The following is a 19,482-nucleotide window of genomic DNA, read 5'->3' on the forward strand; positions in this document are numbered from 1 at the left end:
TTCATTTTAGTATTCTATGAACTTACCTAGTCACTATATATATAAAGTCATTTCCCAAAGCTTAGCAAAAGAGAATTAACTACTGATAAGAAATAATCACTGAGGGGTGCCTGGGTGGCTCAGTGGGTTAAGCCTCTGCCTTTGGCCCAGGTCATGATCTCAGGATCCTGGGATCGAGCCCCGCATCAGGCTGTCTGCTCAGCGGGGAGTCTGTTTCCCCCCACCCCTGCCCCACCTCTCTGCCTACTTGTGATCTGTCAAATAAATAAATAAAATCTTAAAAAAAATATATATATATATGTAAAAGAAATAATCACTGAAATGCCACACCATTTGGAATACTGAAATAGAAAAATTGTATTTTGTTAGTCAATTATATCACAAATAATCATCAAGTTAATACTATGTTGTGAACATACTACTTAAGCATTTGATTAATTTTAACTGGCTCTGTCATGAACAAAATCTTCAATTTTCTAAAGTATGAGTGATGGATTACAGGAACAAGGTGGAAACAAAACTCTTAAAAAAATCTAAGTGGTGAAGATGTAATATGGTAACAACTAATACTGAGTATTGAGAATTTATGTGCTTATTAGCAGGGTGCTAAGTGTTTATATGCACTCTTCCCATTTAATCCACCCATTGTTCATATTTTACAGATGAAGAAAATGAGGTTGAGGGAAGTCAAGTCATTTCCCTAGGGTCCTAATGCAGTAAGTGGCAGGGCCAAGAGTTAAATCTCAAACTGATTTCAAATACTCTGATTTTAACCACTACAATAAACAAGCTTTTATTTTTTTAAAACACGATTTTAATTTTTAGACCAATTGGCTATTGCTGGAACCACAGAGAAACCTAGCCTTTTTTGGTAAAAAGACAGGAAACAAGGCATGCAGATCTAAGGTACCTTACAATAAAGAAAATGTTTCAATAATGAAGATAAATGCTCAAAAGTGTCAAATGTTACAAAGAATATCAAGAAAAAGGAATTCTCAAGTAAGCCTACTGGATGAAGTGATTAGCAGGCGACATGTGAACTACTCAGGTCAAATATTACACAGATGGGTGTTAGATGACAGGCCTAAGTGATGGCATGTGGGGGCAGTGTGAGCACTGGAACTCAAAGAACTTACTTCTATGCCTGGTTTGGCCATTTATTGATAGTATAACTTAGGTCAAGTTACTTTAATACCTTCCCATGTTTCTAATTCCTCATTTGTAAAATCATAATAATAATAATACCTCCTTCACAGAGCTGTGAAAGTCGATAACTAACCAACCTTGACAGACAGGTATTGGACCTTAGTAAATACCCATAAATTTCAGCCGTTTATCCTTTCCTAACACTTAAGCAATCCTTTCCAGGCTCTTGATCTCTCCTTTAAATCTTCTCCTTTGGCCTTCAAACATGAATGCTGTCAATTCATTAAACTGTTTTGTCAGAATCTTTATGCATTGCTAATTTTATTAATGATTCCAAATTGCCCTTCAAAAACACCAGAATATTTCACATGCAGTATGAACACAATGCTAAAAGTAGTAACTGCAAAGACATGAGAAACTTACTAGTAAGTGCATGGAAGCATTCAATGTGTATTTATTTTTTATTAAAGAAAATTCAATCATCTTGGTAGCTGTGAGAGGTATTTCTCTGTTAACAGAAATAAACTACTATTGCTCACTCTACTCCATCTAAACATCTTGATTTCTTCACAGCAATTGCCACAATCCGTTATTTTTTTCCCTGTTTATTCTTTGTCTTCCATTTTTAGACTACAAGCTTCCTAAGAGTAATGATCAAATCTCTATTATTCATCCCTGTATTCCCCAACACCTGGCATATAGTAGGCATTGGAGAAACGTTGATGAATGAATTTATAGTAACTGGAAGTAAGAAAAATCGTCCTAACAGAAATGTAAAAAAAAATTCCAAGATATTTACAATTAAAAAAAAATAGAACAATTTATAGTGTTTGTTACCCTAAAATTCAGGTAAGAAACTAGATAATTATTAAAAAGTAAGTTCTAATTCCTTTAAGTGATCTGACTCAATACACAGCATACTGGGGGAAAAATGAAGAAAATTCTCAGGTAACTGAAGTTTGCCACTCTACACGATGACTACATAAGAACCAGTTTTCAAAGGCAATCCTACAATACATATTGCTAAACAAAAAATACATAAAACAGCTGGGCCAATTTTATGATGCTTCAGGGTTTTCATGGATTGTATTATGCTACAATGTCCTTGGGATGCTACTCATCTGTAAGGTGATCTGCTCTTACAGCAACTAAGCTCTTGCACCTCTAGAGTTCTCCTGTATTAGCTACCTCTCCCCTCCCTGTCAGGTAGTACTCTGACTCTGTTCCTCCTCATGTTATATAATCTATTCAGGGAAAAAACAGATAATTAAGTTTATTAGAACCCTGTGAACTGTATTACTGAGTAAAACATATAGGTAAGAACCTCTACCAAAATATAAATTGCAGGATTGACAGCTCAGGGATCTTTATTTTTCCCATTAAAGGTTAGAGGTGCTAGAAGTTCATCTTTCCTAAGTATTAAAACAGTCCAGTGATGAAGTCTAAATAACAAATCGGGGTAACCAGCAATATATGTTTATAATGCAAAATCTCAAAAGAGAAAACAACTTGTAAAGAAGAGTAACTACAATTAAGAACATTTGAGTTTTTCCTTAAAGGAACATTTAATATCTCCTTAAATCATGTACCTTACACCACATGTTACTGTTAGGAATTCATCCAATATTCTTACCAAGAGTATCCTTAATGAGCATTTCAAGCTTCTGCCCCATGTTGGGTCCTCTCTCCTCTCTTGGATTCTGTACTCGGTTTACAATCTCTTGCTTGATGGAGTTGATTACAAATAATAAATTATCTGGAAGACAGAACAAGACACTTGGAACATGCCACTAACATGGAAGAATTTTCTTTTTATTGTGTAATAACAGTTATTCAATTAAAAATTGAAAACTTGTAAGAAAATATTAAGTAGTTATGGTTATAAGCTTTTTTAAAATTTAAATTCAATTAGCCAGCATATAGTACATCACTAGTTTTAGATGTAGAGTTCAGTTATAAGCTTTTTTTTTTTTATCCAAAGAAACAAATCTCAAATGATGTGCCGGTTTTGATGACACACTGTAGACATGTATCAATGTCTACTATCCTGTAAGCAACTTAATTGTCTTCATGGCTTTAAGAACTATAATAGTGCCTGTATATTGAATCACAGGCTCTTAGTAAATATTTACTACATAAATCAAATGAAGTCCTTCAAGTCCTCCAAAGACAAAACTTTAAAAACTATCCCCAGTTTAAGAAGAGAGTTAACCAAAAGTAAATAGAAAGAGGTAAATCATAAAGAGCAGAAATCAATAAAACAGCAGAAACATACAAAAGAGAAAGTTAACAAAGCCAAAAGTGGTTCCCTAAAAAGAGCAACAAAATTGATATCCGCTCCCACCCCCCATCCCTAGCTAAATAGATTGATCACCTATATCTGGACTGAAAAAGGGGTTATCACTTAAGAATCTAGAGCTATTGAAAAGATAATAAGAAAATGCTATGTCAACAAATTAAACAACTTGGTAAAAATGGTCACATTCCTTGAAAATGCAACTTAAAAAATTGACACAAGAAGAAATGAAAAATATGAACAGCTTATTTCAAGTAAAGGAGTTAATTTATCCAAAAACATTCCTAAAAGAAGGGTTTTAATGGAAAATTGTATCAAATATACATGAAGAAATAAAACTGATCTTATTAAACTTTTCAAAAAAGAGGAGGAAAGATCATGGCTCAATTCACTCTGTAAGGTCAAAATAGCCCAAATACTAAAACCTGACAAAAACATTACAAAAAAAAAAAAGAAAATCACAGACCAATATCCCTCTTGAATACAGATACACAAATCCTTAACAAAATATTAACACAAAATCCAACTTAATGTTTTAGAACAGAATCTTATAGAATATTTTCAATAGACTCTAATAGAAAAAGGACGATATATCACAACCAAGTAGAGTTTATTCCAAGAATGCAAGGTTGGTTTAATACTCAAAAATCAGTTAATATAATTTACCATATTAAGAGGTAAATATGTGATATATTACCCAAATAAAGGAGAACATGACTGCTCCAACAGATACAAAAAAGACCATATGACAATATTCAACACCCATTTTTGATAAATGAAACTACAAAAAAAAAAAAGGGAGAACTTAAAGTGATAGAGGGCATCTCATCTTACAAAAAAGCCTACTGCCAACATCATACTTTAAGGTGAAAGGTTCCTCACACCCAAGACTGATTTATTTTTCTTGCCTTATTGTAATATCTAGGACATTGGATGGACATGGTGATTGCCTTGTTTGCAAAGGCATTAATATCAGAAAAGAAATAAAGCCATCCCTATTTGCAGATGATGAATGCTTAAACAGAAAATCATAGGGCATCTATACACCTACCACTGAAACTAATAAACAAATGTAGCAAGATAACGGGATACGATAATAATAAGCAAATATCCATTTTATGTATTAGCAGCAAAGTTTAAAAATAAAATTTCAAAAATAATTCCAATTACAGTGCACCAAAAAATATAAAATGCCCAGGAATAGATCTAACAAAAGATGTTAAGCATTCTACACTGAAAACTATAAAACAAGGCACAGAGAAATTAAAGGCGAATTGACAAACGTAAAGAAATACCAAGTTCATGGATTAGAAGATTACATTTTGTTAAAATGGTAATTCTCTCCAAATTGATCTACAGATTGAAAGCAATCCCAATAAAAATTTCAGTAAGCTTTTTTGTAAAAAGTGATTCCAAAATGTATATGGTCAAGTAAATGACCTAGCATAGCCAATGCAACTTTGAAAAAACAAAATTGTAGGATTAACAAGAACTTATACTTACCTGACTTAAGATTTACTATAAAACTACAGTAATCAAAACAGTTTGTACCCACATAAAGGTAGACAAATGATCAGTGGAACAGAATACAGAGTCCAGAAGTAGACTCATATGTTTAGGGTCAACTGATCTGACAAAGGTGAAAAAACAACTGAACAGGAAAAGGAAGGTCTTTTTAATGAATGGTGTTTGATCAACTGGATAGTCACCTGGGAAAAAAATGAGCATCAATTCTCAACCCATACCATAAATAAAAATTAACCTAAAATGGATCATAAACCTAAATGTAAAACCTAAAACTATATGAACTCTGGGAGAAAACATACAAAAAAGTATTTGCATTTTGGAGTTGGCAAAGTTTTTAAGAACACTAAAACTATGAAATATAAAAGGAAAGCCTGGCAAACTGGAGTTCATCCGAATTAAAAATTTTTGCTCTTTGGTAGCTCTTGGGTTACCCCAGTTTTCCATGACTTGGTTCATTTTCCAATTGGGGATGTCTTAGGGATGTCCCTTCTCAGTGTGGTCTTTTATATTTACTTGGGCTTTAGCAGAAACAATGATGAATTCATTAACTCCTGTGTTTACATATTGTTAATCCTTAACCCTCTAAAATACCAGGTAAACTCCATTTTAACATCTTAAGGGATACAAACTGTTTAATCCTAAAATAAAGGGGTTAGAAAGGCAGGGTATCGTGTTGTGCTTAATTCTATGTAGTACAAAACATATAATGCAGAGTAACTAAGACCTTCAGAATATAAATAAATAAAAAGGATAGGATAATGGAGTAAATTTTTCATAAAGTTTATTTCATTCTGAGATTATTTGTCTCAATTTTTTTAGTGCTAAAGCATCCTTCCTTGTATGAAATTATAGTAGTTGTAGATGATGTTCTTTTTAATGTCTTCACCTGGCAAAATATAAAGTTCACAACCCTACAGTTACCAAATTCCAAATTCTTTTTCAAATGTCACTGACTTGTGAGTTACAAATTCCAGAAACTATTGGGTTAATAGACGGGTAGTGGATAATAAGTGTTGCACAAAACAGTAACAGACCATCTGACAGGTATTTCAAGGAATCGAGGACACCATTCTCTTGAGAAATGTACTAGAAACTCTAGGAAGATTTTTCAAACTACACATGGCAAACTGCACAAGAGCATCTCATAGGTTCTGAAATGACTTCCAAACCAATAGTTAAGGCTGGCTGTTCTTTCCCAGAAACTGGAGAAGAGAAGCTAGTAAGACAGAAGTGGAAGAGAAATAAATGAATGATAAGAGCCTCTCTTCCTTCATGCTAATTGAGAAGAAAATGGTACCTTTTAAAGATGGGCCTTTTCCTACATGAAAATATAAGATGCTTTAAGTCAGCTTTAGAAACAAAAATTTAAGACAGCTACCATAACTCAATTTGAGATAGAACAACACATCCAGAAACACACATACTCCTGGCCTTTACCAACTTCCCAGGTGTTCCCTAACCCAGAATATATTTACACCACAGACCAAAGCATGTGTGGGGGGCTGTGCATTAGCAGACAGATGCAAAAATATCTGACTATAAATAATTACGGATATACACATATACATAATTATGGATAAATACGTTAACTGAACAAAACATATATAGATGCCTACAACTGTCCAAGGAAACACAGACCCAGATGGCCCACCACATCTCCCTGAAGCCCAAGTCATCTGGTTCTAAAAGAGAATATGAATGCATATGATATTGTAATCATTATGTATATATATACTCACAGAGCTCAAGGTCAGAACGCTTCAACAGCAAGAAAGAATAATAGATTTAAATGGGTAGATTTCCTTTCCAACAAACCAACTATGGTTTTACCTAATTCATTTACCTGATGAGAGTTCCTGAGTGGCCATTAATATATAAAACCATCAGCTCATTTCACAAGTTGTAAACTTCACAATAGGAAATCCTCTTTCTGTCCTCACAAATGGTAACAAGATAATCAAGATACAAATTAAGAAAACTGCACAAAGTTTACTGAGCACCGATGTGCCAGATGTGCCAGATGTCATGCTGGACTTCAGAAAATCTCTGGAAACAAATAGTAACTTATCATTTTACCACTCATCCACTTTCAGATACAACTTAGCCCAAGAGCTATACAGTGAAGAAGACAATTTTAGAGGCAAAAGAACATACGAACTCTTATGACACCAGGCTTAAGGAATAGTAAGAGAGTGAGGAGGAAAGGAAAGGTGGTTCTTATTACAGAAGATCAAAACCAGAGCTTTCCAAACCTCTAGTGTACGATAAAAGGGTTCAAGGTGTTTGAGATGCTAATCCTCTTAGCCCATAGGGGCCTCCCTTTCCATGAGCAGCCTATTCTGATAAATTCCAAGATACCTCAGAGATGATAATTTTTACATGTGCCACGTTGTGATAGACTGGGTGGTACCAAGCTAAACCAACAGTTACCAAATTAAGTGCTAAGATAGTTGCCTAAGTGTAATACAGGGGTAGTGTTAAAAATATGGACTCTTGAGTTCTACTTCCACAGATTCCAATTCATTGGATCTGGGGAGAAGCCTAGAAATCTGTACCTTAGCATGTACACAGATGATTCTAATGAGCAGTCAAATTTGTAAAACACACATCTAAATTATCCACTCAGAGATTAAAATAAACACTAGTCACTAAAACTGGCTAACACAGCAACATAATTGTAAAATGAAGTAGGAGATTATTGTGGTCACAAGTAGAGAAGCTCTTCAGGAGAGAGAGGAGATCTGGCATGGGGAGCCACAGATACAGACACTCACTAAAAGGAGAACATGAATGAATAAGAGTGAGTATGTAGCTTACTGAATGAATGAACAAAAAGGAGGCTGGCCTAAAACTTGGCAGGATACAGAGAAGGCAAATAACAAAACCAAAGAAAAAGAGAATGGTCGGCAAAGTAATAGGAGATTAATCAAATTCTTAAAAGTTTAGGTTTACCATATTCTGTGTTGAGGCCCCATAATTTCACTTTATTAGCTTCATACTGGGCTTTTTTCTTTAATCGACAAGCCCTGTGAAAGGAAGGAGCAATTAGTTCACTTCTTTTTTTAAGTGAACATTCAGAATATACTTCTTTTTGCTGCTGTCAAACATTTTCTAATAACAACCCAAAATCACTGCCTACTGATGTTTATATCAAGGAACTCAGTTTCCAAAAAATACACAATATAATCATTAATCCAACGATTTTTGAAAATTTTAGCACATGTCCAAAAATAATGACAAACACACTAAAATAAACGACAAAAACTGACAATACCAAGAGAATGTAAAGTAAGTGGAACCATCACATGTTGCTAATTGGGATATAAAATACCTCATGCTGCTACTTTGAAAAACAGTGATTTTTAAAAAATTTTACATTATTACTTCAGAAATAGCTATTTTGGCAATTTCTTATAAAGTTAAACATATACTCTTGGGTATTTACCCAAGAGAAATGCAAACTTATGTTCACACAAACACCTGTAAGTGAATGTTTATGGTGGCTTTATTCATAATTGGCAAAAAGTGGAAGCTAGCCCAATATCCTTCAATTAGTGAATGGACACACTGTAGTATATCCCTACAAAGGAATACTATTCAGCAATAAAAAGGAACAAACTATTACTCAACAACATGGATAAACATGAATCTCAAATGCATCATGTTAAATCAAAGAAGCCAGAGTCAAAAGGCTACATGTCATAGGATTCCATCTATATGACGTTCTAGAAAAGGCAAAACTGTGGGGACAGAAAACAAATCAGTGGTTGGAGGGATTAGGGGTGACAGAAGGAGTTTCCTTTACAAGGAGGCATGAGGAAATTTTTTTAACGGATGATTACTTGTGATCGTGGTGGTGTTTATATGATTGGATATGTTTGTCAAAACCCAAAGAAGTGTACCATAGACAAGCCTAGGTGGCTCAGTTGGTTAAGCAACAGACTCTTGGTTTTCGCTTAGGTCGTAATTTCAGGGTTGTGAGATCAGGCCCCACATTGGGCTCCAATGCTCAACTCGGAGTCTGCTTGGGATTCTCTCTCTCCCTCTCCCTCTGCCCCTCCCCCTACTGGCACTCACTCTCTCTAAGTAAATCTGTTTTAAAAACCCCATGAAAGTGTACACTAAAAGGCATACATTTTACTTCAAGTAAACCATACCCCAATTAAAAAAAAGACTTACCATAAAACAAAGAAAAAGTAAAACTATGATAAATTTTTACATTTTTATAATACAATGTACTTGAGTCCATTCAACTCTCCCCCTTAAAAGCAGAACACCATCTTTTGGTATTATGAAGCATAAACAAAGCATAAATACCATCTTTTATTTTCAAAGGAAAAATTACAATATTCTCATTATAATATTTATAAAAGCATACTTCTGAATAAATGGTTGACGATCATCTATAAAAGCTCACTGAAAGTCTAAAACCTCACCACCAAGACTTTATTTACACAGGTGAACATGATTAGCATTTACCTGGAAGCCAGCTTATTTTTTTCCTTCCTTGACCTTGGCCGGGCTGTTAAGGGTAGCTCACTGACCGGAGTCAGATCACTAATCACCTTATTCAGTTTCCGTAGTTCATTGCCTATCTGGAGTAGTTTTTTAGGATTTGGAGTCAGGTCTTCTACATCAGTTCTCCGTGACTTCTTTACTGCATATTTTCCTACAGATGGTTTAAAAGAAGTTTAAATTAGATCATTTTATTTCACCAAAGATATATTCTACAGCCATATTTTAAAACCCACATTTCACCCTTCCCTCAAGTCTTGGCATGTTTCAGAAGTCTCAGCATGATATGCTAAAAGGGCTAGCCCCCTCTCCTTCCCACCTGTGCCTCTAAGAAATTGGGGAAATATGGCACAGCTCCAGTCCCTGCCAAGTCCTTCTCCACCTTAAAGTTTCTAGCCCTGGTATGACAGAATCTTAATTACATGCATAGTGGTAATAAGCATCACAAACCTCGGGACTAGAGTGCAAGTTCACTGCACCCAAAAATCAGGGCAAGGGTAGAATATACACCCAGAAAAGAAACAGATTTTACTCAAACCAAGATGTTTTGATGCTACGACTGAAAATTTCCCAGACATATACTCTGGTGCTGGACTCAAAAGGCCAACAAGTAAGTACTGCCTTTTGTGAAAACTCTTCCTTGGTTAGTTTGATAAATAACATTACAGAAGACTTGGGGGTCTTGCCCTATCACTGAAGGCAACAGAGATGGCCTGGCCTTCTGAACTACAATATACCAAACAATTTTCCTCACACTGGTCATGTGCTACCTACCATTTACTGGACCTGTCTTTTCATTTCTTGTAGAAAACTAATGTGAAGGCCAAAACTAGGTCTGTTCACTAAGAACAGTACAGTACAGACTGAATGCCAGTGGAGAGGAAACATGAGGCACAAATATACTTCTGATATAATTCCTGTGTCAAAACAAAATTGCTTAGCAACTTACATCTGTAGCATGAGAGATTACTAAAACTGTTCATTGAGTGCCAAACTTACTAGTGCTCTCCACCCTTTTGGTACAGATTTTGGATCATACAAAATAAAAGAAATTCTACTTAATTACATCTTCCGAGGTAAACTTTGCCTAAGATTATAAGCTTCTCCCAACTCCTACCATTCAACTCTTCTCTCTCCATTTCTTTTCTCTACAATTATTACCTTTCCTCTGCTTCCTCTTTTCTTCCCACCACCATTTGATTCCAATCTCCCTATTTACATTTCAGCCTGGAGACTGGACAAGAACGGAAGAGAAAGATGCTGGAGCCCATTCCCTTTCTCCCCAAACCTTTTGGTCTATTGCAACAGGGGCAGCTCAGGAATCAATCAGTAGTCTCCTGGTCCCTTCCTGGGCAGGGTAAGTAGAATAGGAAGTGACCAGAAATCATTTCTGCACAGAGCTTCCTCCCTGTTTAGGTGATGGCTCTCACTACTGGTAAATGCTATTTGTGAGTATCTCTGCAGAGATAGCAATACAGCAGCTCTCCTGTTCCCTTCTCCACTTCACTAGTAAGGGCTGAGTATGTAGGGACACGGACAGTAAACATTATGGTTTATGATCTCTGTATTAGTGACACGAAATGTTTGACCACAATTCCCTCTTACCATGATGTAAGCCATTTTTCTGGTACATATTACTTGGCAAGGTATCTCGGTTCCATTCAGATGGCCTTAGCATCCTCTCTTGCTGTGATGGGGTGAGCTGCTCACTATACTCCCAGAAGTACCTTCTTTTACCTCTCTTCCGAGAGGATATTGAAGTCATCTCCTTCAAGTCTTCCACAGAATCATTTTCATAGCCTTAAAAAAAAAAAAGGAAAGCCCCCCCATCCCCAATTTCTTAAGGTCCATAAATTTCAATAAAGCAATCAGGGCAAATAAAAAGTTCTCTTCCATTTGTCACTTGATATATTTCCTTTCATCTGAAAACATAACTGGCATATCAAAGGTAACAGACCAGGTCTATAAAATGACTTTTAATATGGAGATCTCTAACTCATAAAATATTCAGAGACTAATAATCACAGGTAACTAAACTGTTTATCCTCCTTATAGTTCTCTCTGGTTCGTATGAGTTAGTGTAGGACATCTTTTTTTAGTATCTTTACATAGGTGCTCACTGAGAGAATAAATGAAATATAGCTCCAGGAATGTCAAATGCACCATTAGATCATGGTACTAAGACCCTACACTATGATTTAAAATGCCTTCCTTCTAAAATTCATGCATCCCAAACATTCCCAGACAGACAAGTGTGTGCATTTCTATGATCGTATCCTACCAGAGTTTTGTGAGGCAGTAACCTGTCCACAGAATAGGTTTTCTGCCTACCTCCCACCCTACCCCTTTTGTAAAAGTACAAAAATGAGAGTGCTCTCACAGACTCGCAAATAAAAACACATATGCCTAGCTTAATATTTTACTGGAAGCGATATGCATTTACTTCACTTTTTTTAAAGAAGTTATTTTCCTTACTAAGGGGGAGTTTCAGAAAAAACTTAATTCTGAGCTGCTAGAACTGTTGGTCAGACCTCACGCAGGATGACCTACAGATCTAAAATACCCTCAGAGAATGCCCTTCTTAGTGTACGCCACGTCATTACTGCTAAGTACATGGAGGAATGGAGATGGACTCCACGTAGGGTGTATATAACACTAAGGTGGACAGGAAAACTTGGGTAGCACTGACAAAGCAGAGTGACCACTTTGTCTCCTAAAAACATGACTTCTCTGGAACTGACACTAAAAAAGTGATGATATCTGCAGAAATATAGCTCCATTTGTATGACATTCTGGAATAGCCAAAACTACAGGCAAAACTAGAAAGTGGTTGCCAGGAGTTGGGAGTGGAGGGAGGGGCTGTCTCTAAAGGAATACTAGGCAGGGGCGCCTGGATGGGAGTTGGTTAAGTGTCTGCCTTCAGGTCAGATCATGATCCCAGGGCCCTGCTCACGGGGGAGCGTGCTTCTCCCTCTGCCTGCTGCTTCCCTTGCTTGTGCTCTTGCCTGCTTGCTCTGTCAAATAAATAAATAAAGCCTTTTAAAAATAATAAATAAAGGAACACAAGGGAAATTTGGGCGGGTGATGAAACTCTTCTGTATCTTGATGGTGGTAGTGGTTACCAGCACTACAAGCACTTGTCAAAACTCACACAAGTGTACACTTAAAAGAAGGGCGAATTTCATATTTATACTTACTATACTTCAATAAACATAACCTTTTAAAAAAGAATCAATTTGGAGACCAGAATGATTTCAAAAGCAACAATCAAGAGAAGCTTCTGTAGCACTGCTGGTATTAACAGCATTAAAGTGCACATGTGGTAGTTTAAAACAATATGGCTAGGAGTGTGACAGTGAACTCTAGTTTCTTATGAAGAAATGATGAATAAGTCACACCATCATTTCTAGAAGTCTGATTTTTAGAACTTGTGTTAGATACATAAAACAATGACTTTGGCCTATTTATTTGTGCCAATGCCACACTTCAAATTAAGGATTTCATCTTGTTCCAGTGATCAATCTAACTTTCGGAAAGATGCAAGAGCCACACAGTGCCACCAGAAATGGCATTTTCCAAACACCTGGCTCCACCAGGCCAAGAAGAACTTACTGGCTTGAAGAAACTACTGGCTCAGAGAGATTAACCTAGTATGGCTGGAAACACCTCAACACAAGCAGATGGACCAACAAAAACACTTCCAACTTCCTACCAATGTCAAGAACTGGTGTTCCACAAAAACAAAACAACCAAACCAAAACAGAAACAGATTCACAATACAAAAAAACAAACCATATACAAGATACAGAGGAGGAAAATAGGTAAAGGGGATTAAGAGGTATAAATTTCCATTTATAAAGCCAGTCAGTCATGGGATATAAAGTACAACTTAGGAAATAGTCAATAATGTAATAATTTCGTGTGGCGACAGTTGGTAACTAGACTTAATGTAGAGATCATTTTGTAATGTATATAAATATTGAATCACTATATTATACACTGAAACTAATATTATATACCAACCATACTTAACTAAAAATAAATAAAAACTTTAAAAAATAAGTAAAAAAAAAAAAACCCAACCCTTTGTATGGTAGCAGACAGTAACTAGACTTATCATGGGGATCATGTTGTAATGTATAAAAATATCCAGTCATTATGATGCACACCTGAAACTAAGAGGATATTGTATGTCAATTATACTTCAATAAAAAAATAGAAGAACTAGTATTCCATATTTAAATCTACCCTGGCCCAAAGCATAAAGGAAACTTTTTCATATACAGCTTCCTCAGGCATCCCATCCCTCTGGTAACTGTTTTGATATTCTCCCCTATTTAGCAACCCTCCTCAGGTGGCCTGGACTTCTGGCAAAACACTGTCCTTTTCATTTAATATACTTATATATTTCACTTACAGATACTTTGAGACTTCTGACAGCCCGGTAAAAAAGGTATCATTAACCCCATTTACAAAAAGAAACATGCTCATGGAGGCTTTAAGTGATTTGGCAGAGCTAAAACTGACTCAAGTCCCATGACTTGAGAAGTCTAGCTCCTATTGGGCTTATCTGACATGATTATCAAATGCAAGTCAAAAAGGCTACATTTATTGTGTCAAATTCTAACCCTACATCTTTGGTTAGTGCAGACTATTGGTAAAGTCAATCATGAAAATGTTTAGTACAGATTACAAAATAAACTTTCATTCTGGGGGCCCAATTCTTAGTATTACACCATGTAATCCCAATGACCCCAAACAGTCATAGCCTGTCCACAGAATAGGCTCTATTAAAACTTGGGAGCGAGGCCAGAGGAGGGACTGAAACTCCATTTTACACCTTTCCTGGAGCTTTGTAGGCTCAGGCACTGTTGTAGCCAACTGCCAAGAAACAGCATCAAGGGAGCTAGTCATCACAAAAGGGCCTTTGTAAACTGCTGCAAATTAAACCAATCAACCCACTCTAAAACTAGCACTCTGAAGAAACCATAACTATCCTCACTTTTCTGCTTCAAAGAATTTCTTCCTGCTTCCCACCAATAATTCACTTCTGCGTTCCTGAAGTCACTTGTTTAGCTCTTTCTTCTAAGAAAAAGGGAAATTTTCATTAGCAAATGTGAATAAAGCCCAAATAATACCAAAAAATTGTGTTGATTTTGTGGTTAAATCATGTCATTCATTAACATTTGTGAGAACTATCCAAGTAATACTAACCAAAGAGGCTTTACTTCAAGTCAACTGGAAGGGACTGAATTAAATGCCATCCAAACATTCAGCATTGTTAAACAAAGTCAAGAGGAGAGTTTTACCCAGCCAATGCATCTCTGTTTCAAAGTAGTGTTGGTTACCACCAACAAGCTCACACAACAGGATTCTTCTATAGAAGACAAGGCAAGGAAATGTGGCATGACAGGACAACACCAGCTATAACACTGGTTCCCCTCTCCCACCCATGAGAGTTAAAAGGTTGACAAAATGCAAATGAGGGTCAACTTACTAAGTGATCTCTCTTCACAGACCTAGTCATCTCTCAACACATTTATCCAGGTAAAAACACACTACAAGATAAAAGCAAAACTACAACCAGAAGTGGGGTAGACAGCATAGTCCTTGGTGATGGCAGGATTTACTGACTCCCTCTGACTTACATGTTTCTTAAACACCTACTGGGACAAATCCCTCCATCTCCACATTTTCCATTTCCCTTAGTTATTACCCATCTTCCCTTTGTCTCACCCTTCCCCTACCCTCCTACCCTGATCCTAAATATGGAACTCAAAGCGATAGGGCTGATTGGTCAGACCTTGAAGACTACTCATAGTACTCTGGGCTTACCATGGGAGGGAGCTATATAACTTACCACTAGCTACAAAGACAACTTTCCCTGAGACACCTCAAAGCAGATTTTTTAAAAGATCTTTTTTTAAGTAATCTCTACACCCAAGGTGGGGCTTGAACTCAAAACCCTGAGATCAAGAGTCACATGCTCTACTGACTGAGCCAGCCAAGTGCCCCTCAAAGCAAATTTTATTAAGTTGTTGAGAGAAAAATCTTCCTGCTAAGTAGAAAAAATCATTTTTCTATCTAGACTATGCAGAGTTCTAAAGTAAACCAAAAAAAGACATAAACCTTTTTCCTCCAGATTAAAGTACTTTTTCCTTACTTGAAACTCCACCCGAGTCAAATTTGGTTGTATCAAATACACAAATCTAAGAATTTGTGTAATAGAAAGATTTCACTAAAGCAAAGTCTTTTTTCTAGCAATAATAGTGCTTCACCAGCTATACCATATATCTACTACGGCTTAAAAACCTTTCTGAAAATTAGATACCAATCTTTATACTGCCAGGAATTCCAGCAATTATAACAAAAGAGCTCTCTTGCAATTTCTAAGGTTTTAAAAATAACTTAGTTTTTTTATATACAAGTTACAGCATCAACACTATTTTTGAAGAAAACAACTTTTGCTTAAATTTGAAGATCTTCACTTCTTTGTGCATTTTAAACTGTGTGCCACTTGGCAATACCATTTTCATAAATACTGCACAAGCCAACAGTGGCAACAGCCCAAGCATGTAAATGCTGAATGAAGTGAATCAATTCCCACAGGTTTCATTTTCTTCCTCCCTTTTATTTATATGTGCTGTGTATATATATAAAAAAAGCAGAGTATCCTTCATGATCATTAAATTACAGCATGTATTTTTCTTAAATGGAAAAAAAACTGTGAATGAAAGATGGGACAGACACAAAAAGCTCTTTTTTTTTTTTACATTATTCATGAAGTAGGTCTTGTTGGTTATAAGCACGAGTAATATAAAGCACCATCACTTGGTTTACCATTGGGGCACTCTTAACTTGCCTCAACTATAATAGAGGGACATGTATATAAATAGAAATAGTTTTAAATCAATCAATTCTTGGCATCTTTGCACAGCTGCTCAGAGAGTAACAAATTAGTCTCTTAACATAAATTAAGAAGCCCTCGAAGAATCAGCCTATGAATCACTATATGAGCAAAAGTGATTATTTTAGAACTGCCTGAATAGAAAAAAAGCAATTACTTATTTGAGCCAAGATAGTAAGTCATTTAATCCCCAAACTAAGGCAAAGAAAACATCCATATCTCAAGACAGGAGAAAGGTCAGTTTGGTAAGCCTCCAAGCATTACCATACCTGGCTCAGAGAAAGTATCACTAATATCATCATCTTTGTCATCTTCATAATCCTCTTCCTCCTCCTCCTCCTCCTCATTTTCAGAAAGTTCGTGCTCACTACCAAATCCTTCATCATGGTCCTCATCATCAACATCGTCCTCGTCTTCCTCATCTTCTTCAGGACTGCATTTGGTTGGCTGTTCACCCAAGTTGTCAGAGACAAAAAGGGAGTAATTGTGCTCTTCTTTTTTCTGGGATGAATCTGAGACCAATGTGCTGGCGGAAAGGCTGCTACTCTCTCCTGCTGCAATTGACCCAGGACCCTCCTGAGACAGGGGACTGAGTAACAGTTCCTGGGTTTCTTTAAAAGGCAAAGCTGGAGTGACGTGACCCTGAAGAGGCTCCACCCCTTTCTTCTCGGGTCTCTTTGCTACTGCACCACAGTAGCAGGTGTTCTCCTTTGCTGCGTCTGCGTGAATCTGGCTCAACAAGGGCCGACTCTGCTGCACTGGGTTGATCTTTACCTTTGCCTTTTTTACATAGTCTTTACATTCAACATGAAAGTTCACCTTTTCATTATGGTACACATTGGTCTTCACCATGATCTGTGTGCTTGAAGTGGGTTTACTTGCTTTTTGGACGCAGTCTGACAAAGGGACCTCAGCCTGAAGAGTTTTAGAAGAACACACAGGGGCAGCTGCTCTGCTTGAGATCTTTTTAGTAGGGAATGAAGAAGGCAAGGGATTCTGTTTGACACTGAAAAGTGAATCAGGGTAATAAAGGGAATCAGAAACAGACTGAGAGTCCTCGCTATTAAGCTGGGCCAAAGTTGGAGTTTTACTTATGACCTCTTCATCTTGGTAAGGGCTAGAAAAGTCATCAAGACCCAAGTAATCCACTTCTTTTGTTCCCCAGATGTCACAGCTGGTTAGCTTGGTGTACTTTGTTAAGTCTTCACAGTACGTATCCCACTGTTCCCAGTTTGAGGTTAAAGCGCCCTCATTATCCAGGACATCTGTGAAAGACTCCAGATTTTCAATGTCTTTGCAGTCCTCCAAAGAAAGGAAGCTGTCTCTAGGATTCTGTTGATAGTTCATCTCTCTATCCTGAGAAAAGTTTAAAAAAAAATCACACACCGTATTTTAGGAAAGAAGTATTCACCTCCATCCTCACATCCATGTACCAAAATGATAAGTCAGTATTTGACCTCTGGTCTATTTTATTTTAAGATAAAGACTCTTTACATGTCACTTTACCAGTCCATTTAATATCATTTCCTTGGGCAAGGAAAACAAAGGGAAAATATGCTCCTCGAGAGGCTTAGGTCTGGTCTAAATATCAAGGACTCTTGAACTTCACTACAAACACTCTTTCTAAGAAAGGTTTACGTTTCTTGATCTTTGACTTAGAAAACTTTGGGGATCTCCTTTGAAACAAGCTTCAATTAAAAGCAAAAAATGAAGACCTTACCTTCATCACAGAAGAACCTATCTTCTGAAGTGAGAACTTAAATACAGAGGCAAAGAGCAAATCAAAGAATTGAAATTCCACCACAGAAGAGTAAGATCTTTGATTAGACCTGGTTAACAACGCTTGGGCATGGGGACTACAGTACTCCTCACGAGTGTGACAGAGATAGGATTTTCAAAATGTGTTAGTGAGACTATGCAGCCATTAAAAAGAACGCAGTTAAAGTCTAATGTACTAGCAAGAGAGGCTGCTTACCAGATGTCTTTACATTACAAGGATTAAGTTACAGAATACAGTATGTATGAATGTGTCTTCCAACTTAAAATACTCATGTATTTATATATGAACAGAAGGACTCTGTTAGGAGTACTTATCTTTGTGGAAAAGGTTTAGAAGGTGGAGGTTCAGGAAGGAAACGAGGACATTTTCATTTTTGCATTTGTGTGGGGGCTTTCTTGCTTCATTTTTGCTTATGGGTGTGTGTGTCTGTGTTCTAAGAGCTTTAAAGAAGTACAGTTTGCAGACCACAAAATTCACCTGTATTAAGTGTACAATTCAATGATTTTTAGTAAATTAACAGATTTGTATATTTATTCTTGCAGTTTTTATATACTTCCATGTTGCTTAAGCTGTATGTAATTAAAATTATTTTTTAAATGTTCTTCTTAGGAATCTTAGATTTCTATTTACCTTGGGAATAAGTGATAAGTATACTGCTTAGAATTGCTATTTTTACCTCATATTCTCTATGTCATATGCTTTGCTCAATGTTATCATTCCTAGGGGCGCCTGGGTGGCTCAGTGGGTTAAAGCCGCTGCCTTCGGCTCGGGTCATGATCCCAGAGTCCTGGGATCGAGCCCCGCATCGGGCTCTCTGCTCAGCAGGGAGCCTGCTTCCTCCCTTCTCTCTCTGCCTGCCTCTCTGCCTACTTGTGATCTGTCTGTCAAATAAATAAATAAATAAAATCTTAAAAAAAAAAATGTTATCATTCCTAAATATCCCAGCTGAAGAGTCCTTTAGCAGTCCGGCATATCAAAAAAGACAGCTTTCCATCCTCATCATCAAAAACTGAACTTGAGGATATTTAGATAAACTCTTCTCTTACTATTTTCTTTTATGTGTGTGTGCATGTATTTATATATAAATAATTACTTTGATAATCATATGCATATTTTAAAATTCCAACATAATTAACATATGTGTTATTTTAGCTTCAGGTGTACAATACAGTGATCCAACAATTCTACACATTACTCAGTGCTTATCATGGTAAGTGTACTCTTAATCCCCTTCACCTGTTTCACCCATCCCCTCACCCACCTCCCCTGCTCTTACTATTTTCAATGGGCTCATAAAGCCTTCTAAAATTA

At 36.6% G+C, this 19,482-nt stretch overlaps 1 protein-coding gene across 3 annotated transcripts in view; it reads right to left on the reverse strand.

The window, feature by feature from the left end:
- Positions 1-19,482, reverse strand: part of CREBRF (CREB3 regulatory factor) — a 54,234-nt gene that overhangs the window by 12,329 nt on the left and 22,423 nt on the right. For all 3 annotated transcript variants that reach the window (XM_080803314.1, XM_080803316.1, XM_080803315.1), the window contains exons 4-8: positions 16,661-17,747; positions 11,090-11,284; positions 9,449-9,638; positions 7,922-7,995; positions 2,780-2,902 (exon numbers count right to left, since the gene is read on the reverse strand). In XM_080803314.1, the coding sequence (XP_080659440.1) occupies positions 2,780-2,902; positions 7,922-7,995; positions 9,449-9,638; positions 11,090-11,284; positions 16,661-17,747 (1,669 nt within the window). The remainder of the gene's footprint in view (positions 1-2,779; positions 2,903-7,921; positions 7,996-9,448; positions 9,639-11,089; positions 11,285-16,660; positions 17,748-19,482) is intronic.

The sequence above is a fragment of the Martes martes genome, assembly GCF_963455335.1.
Source record: "Martes martes genome assembly, chromosome: 5".
NCBI lineage: Eukaryota > Metazoa > Chordata > Mammalia > Carnivora > Mustelidae > Martes > Martes martes.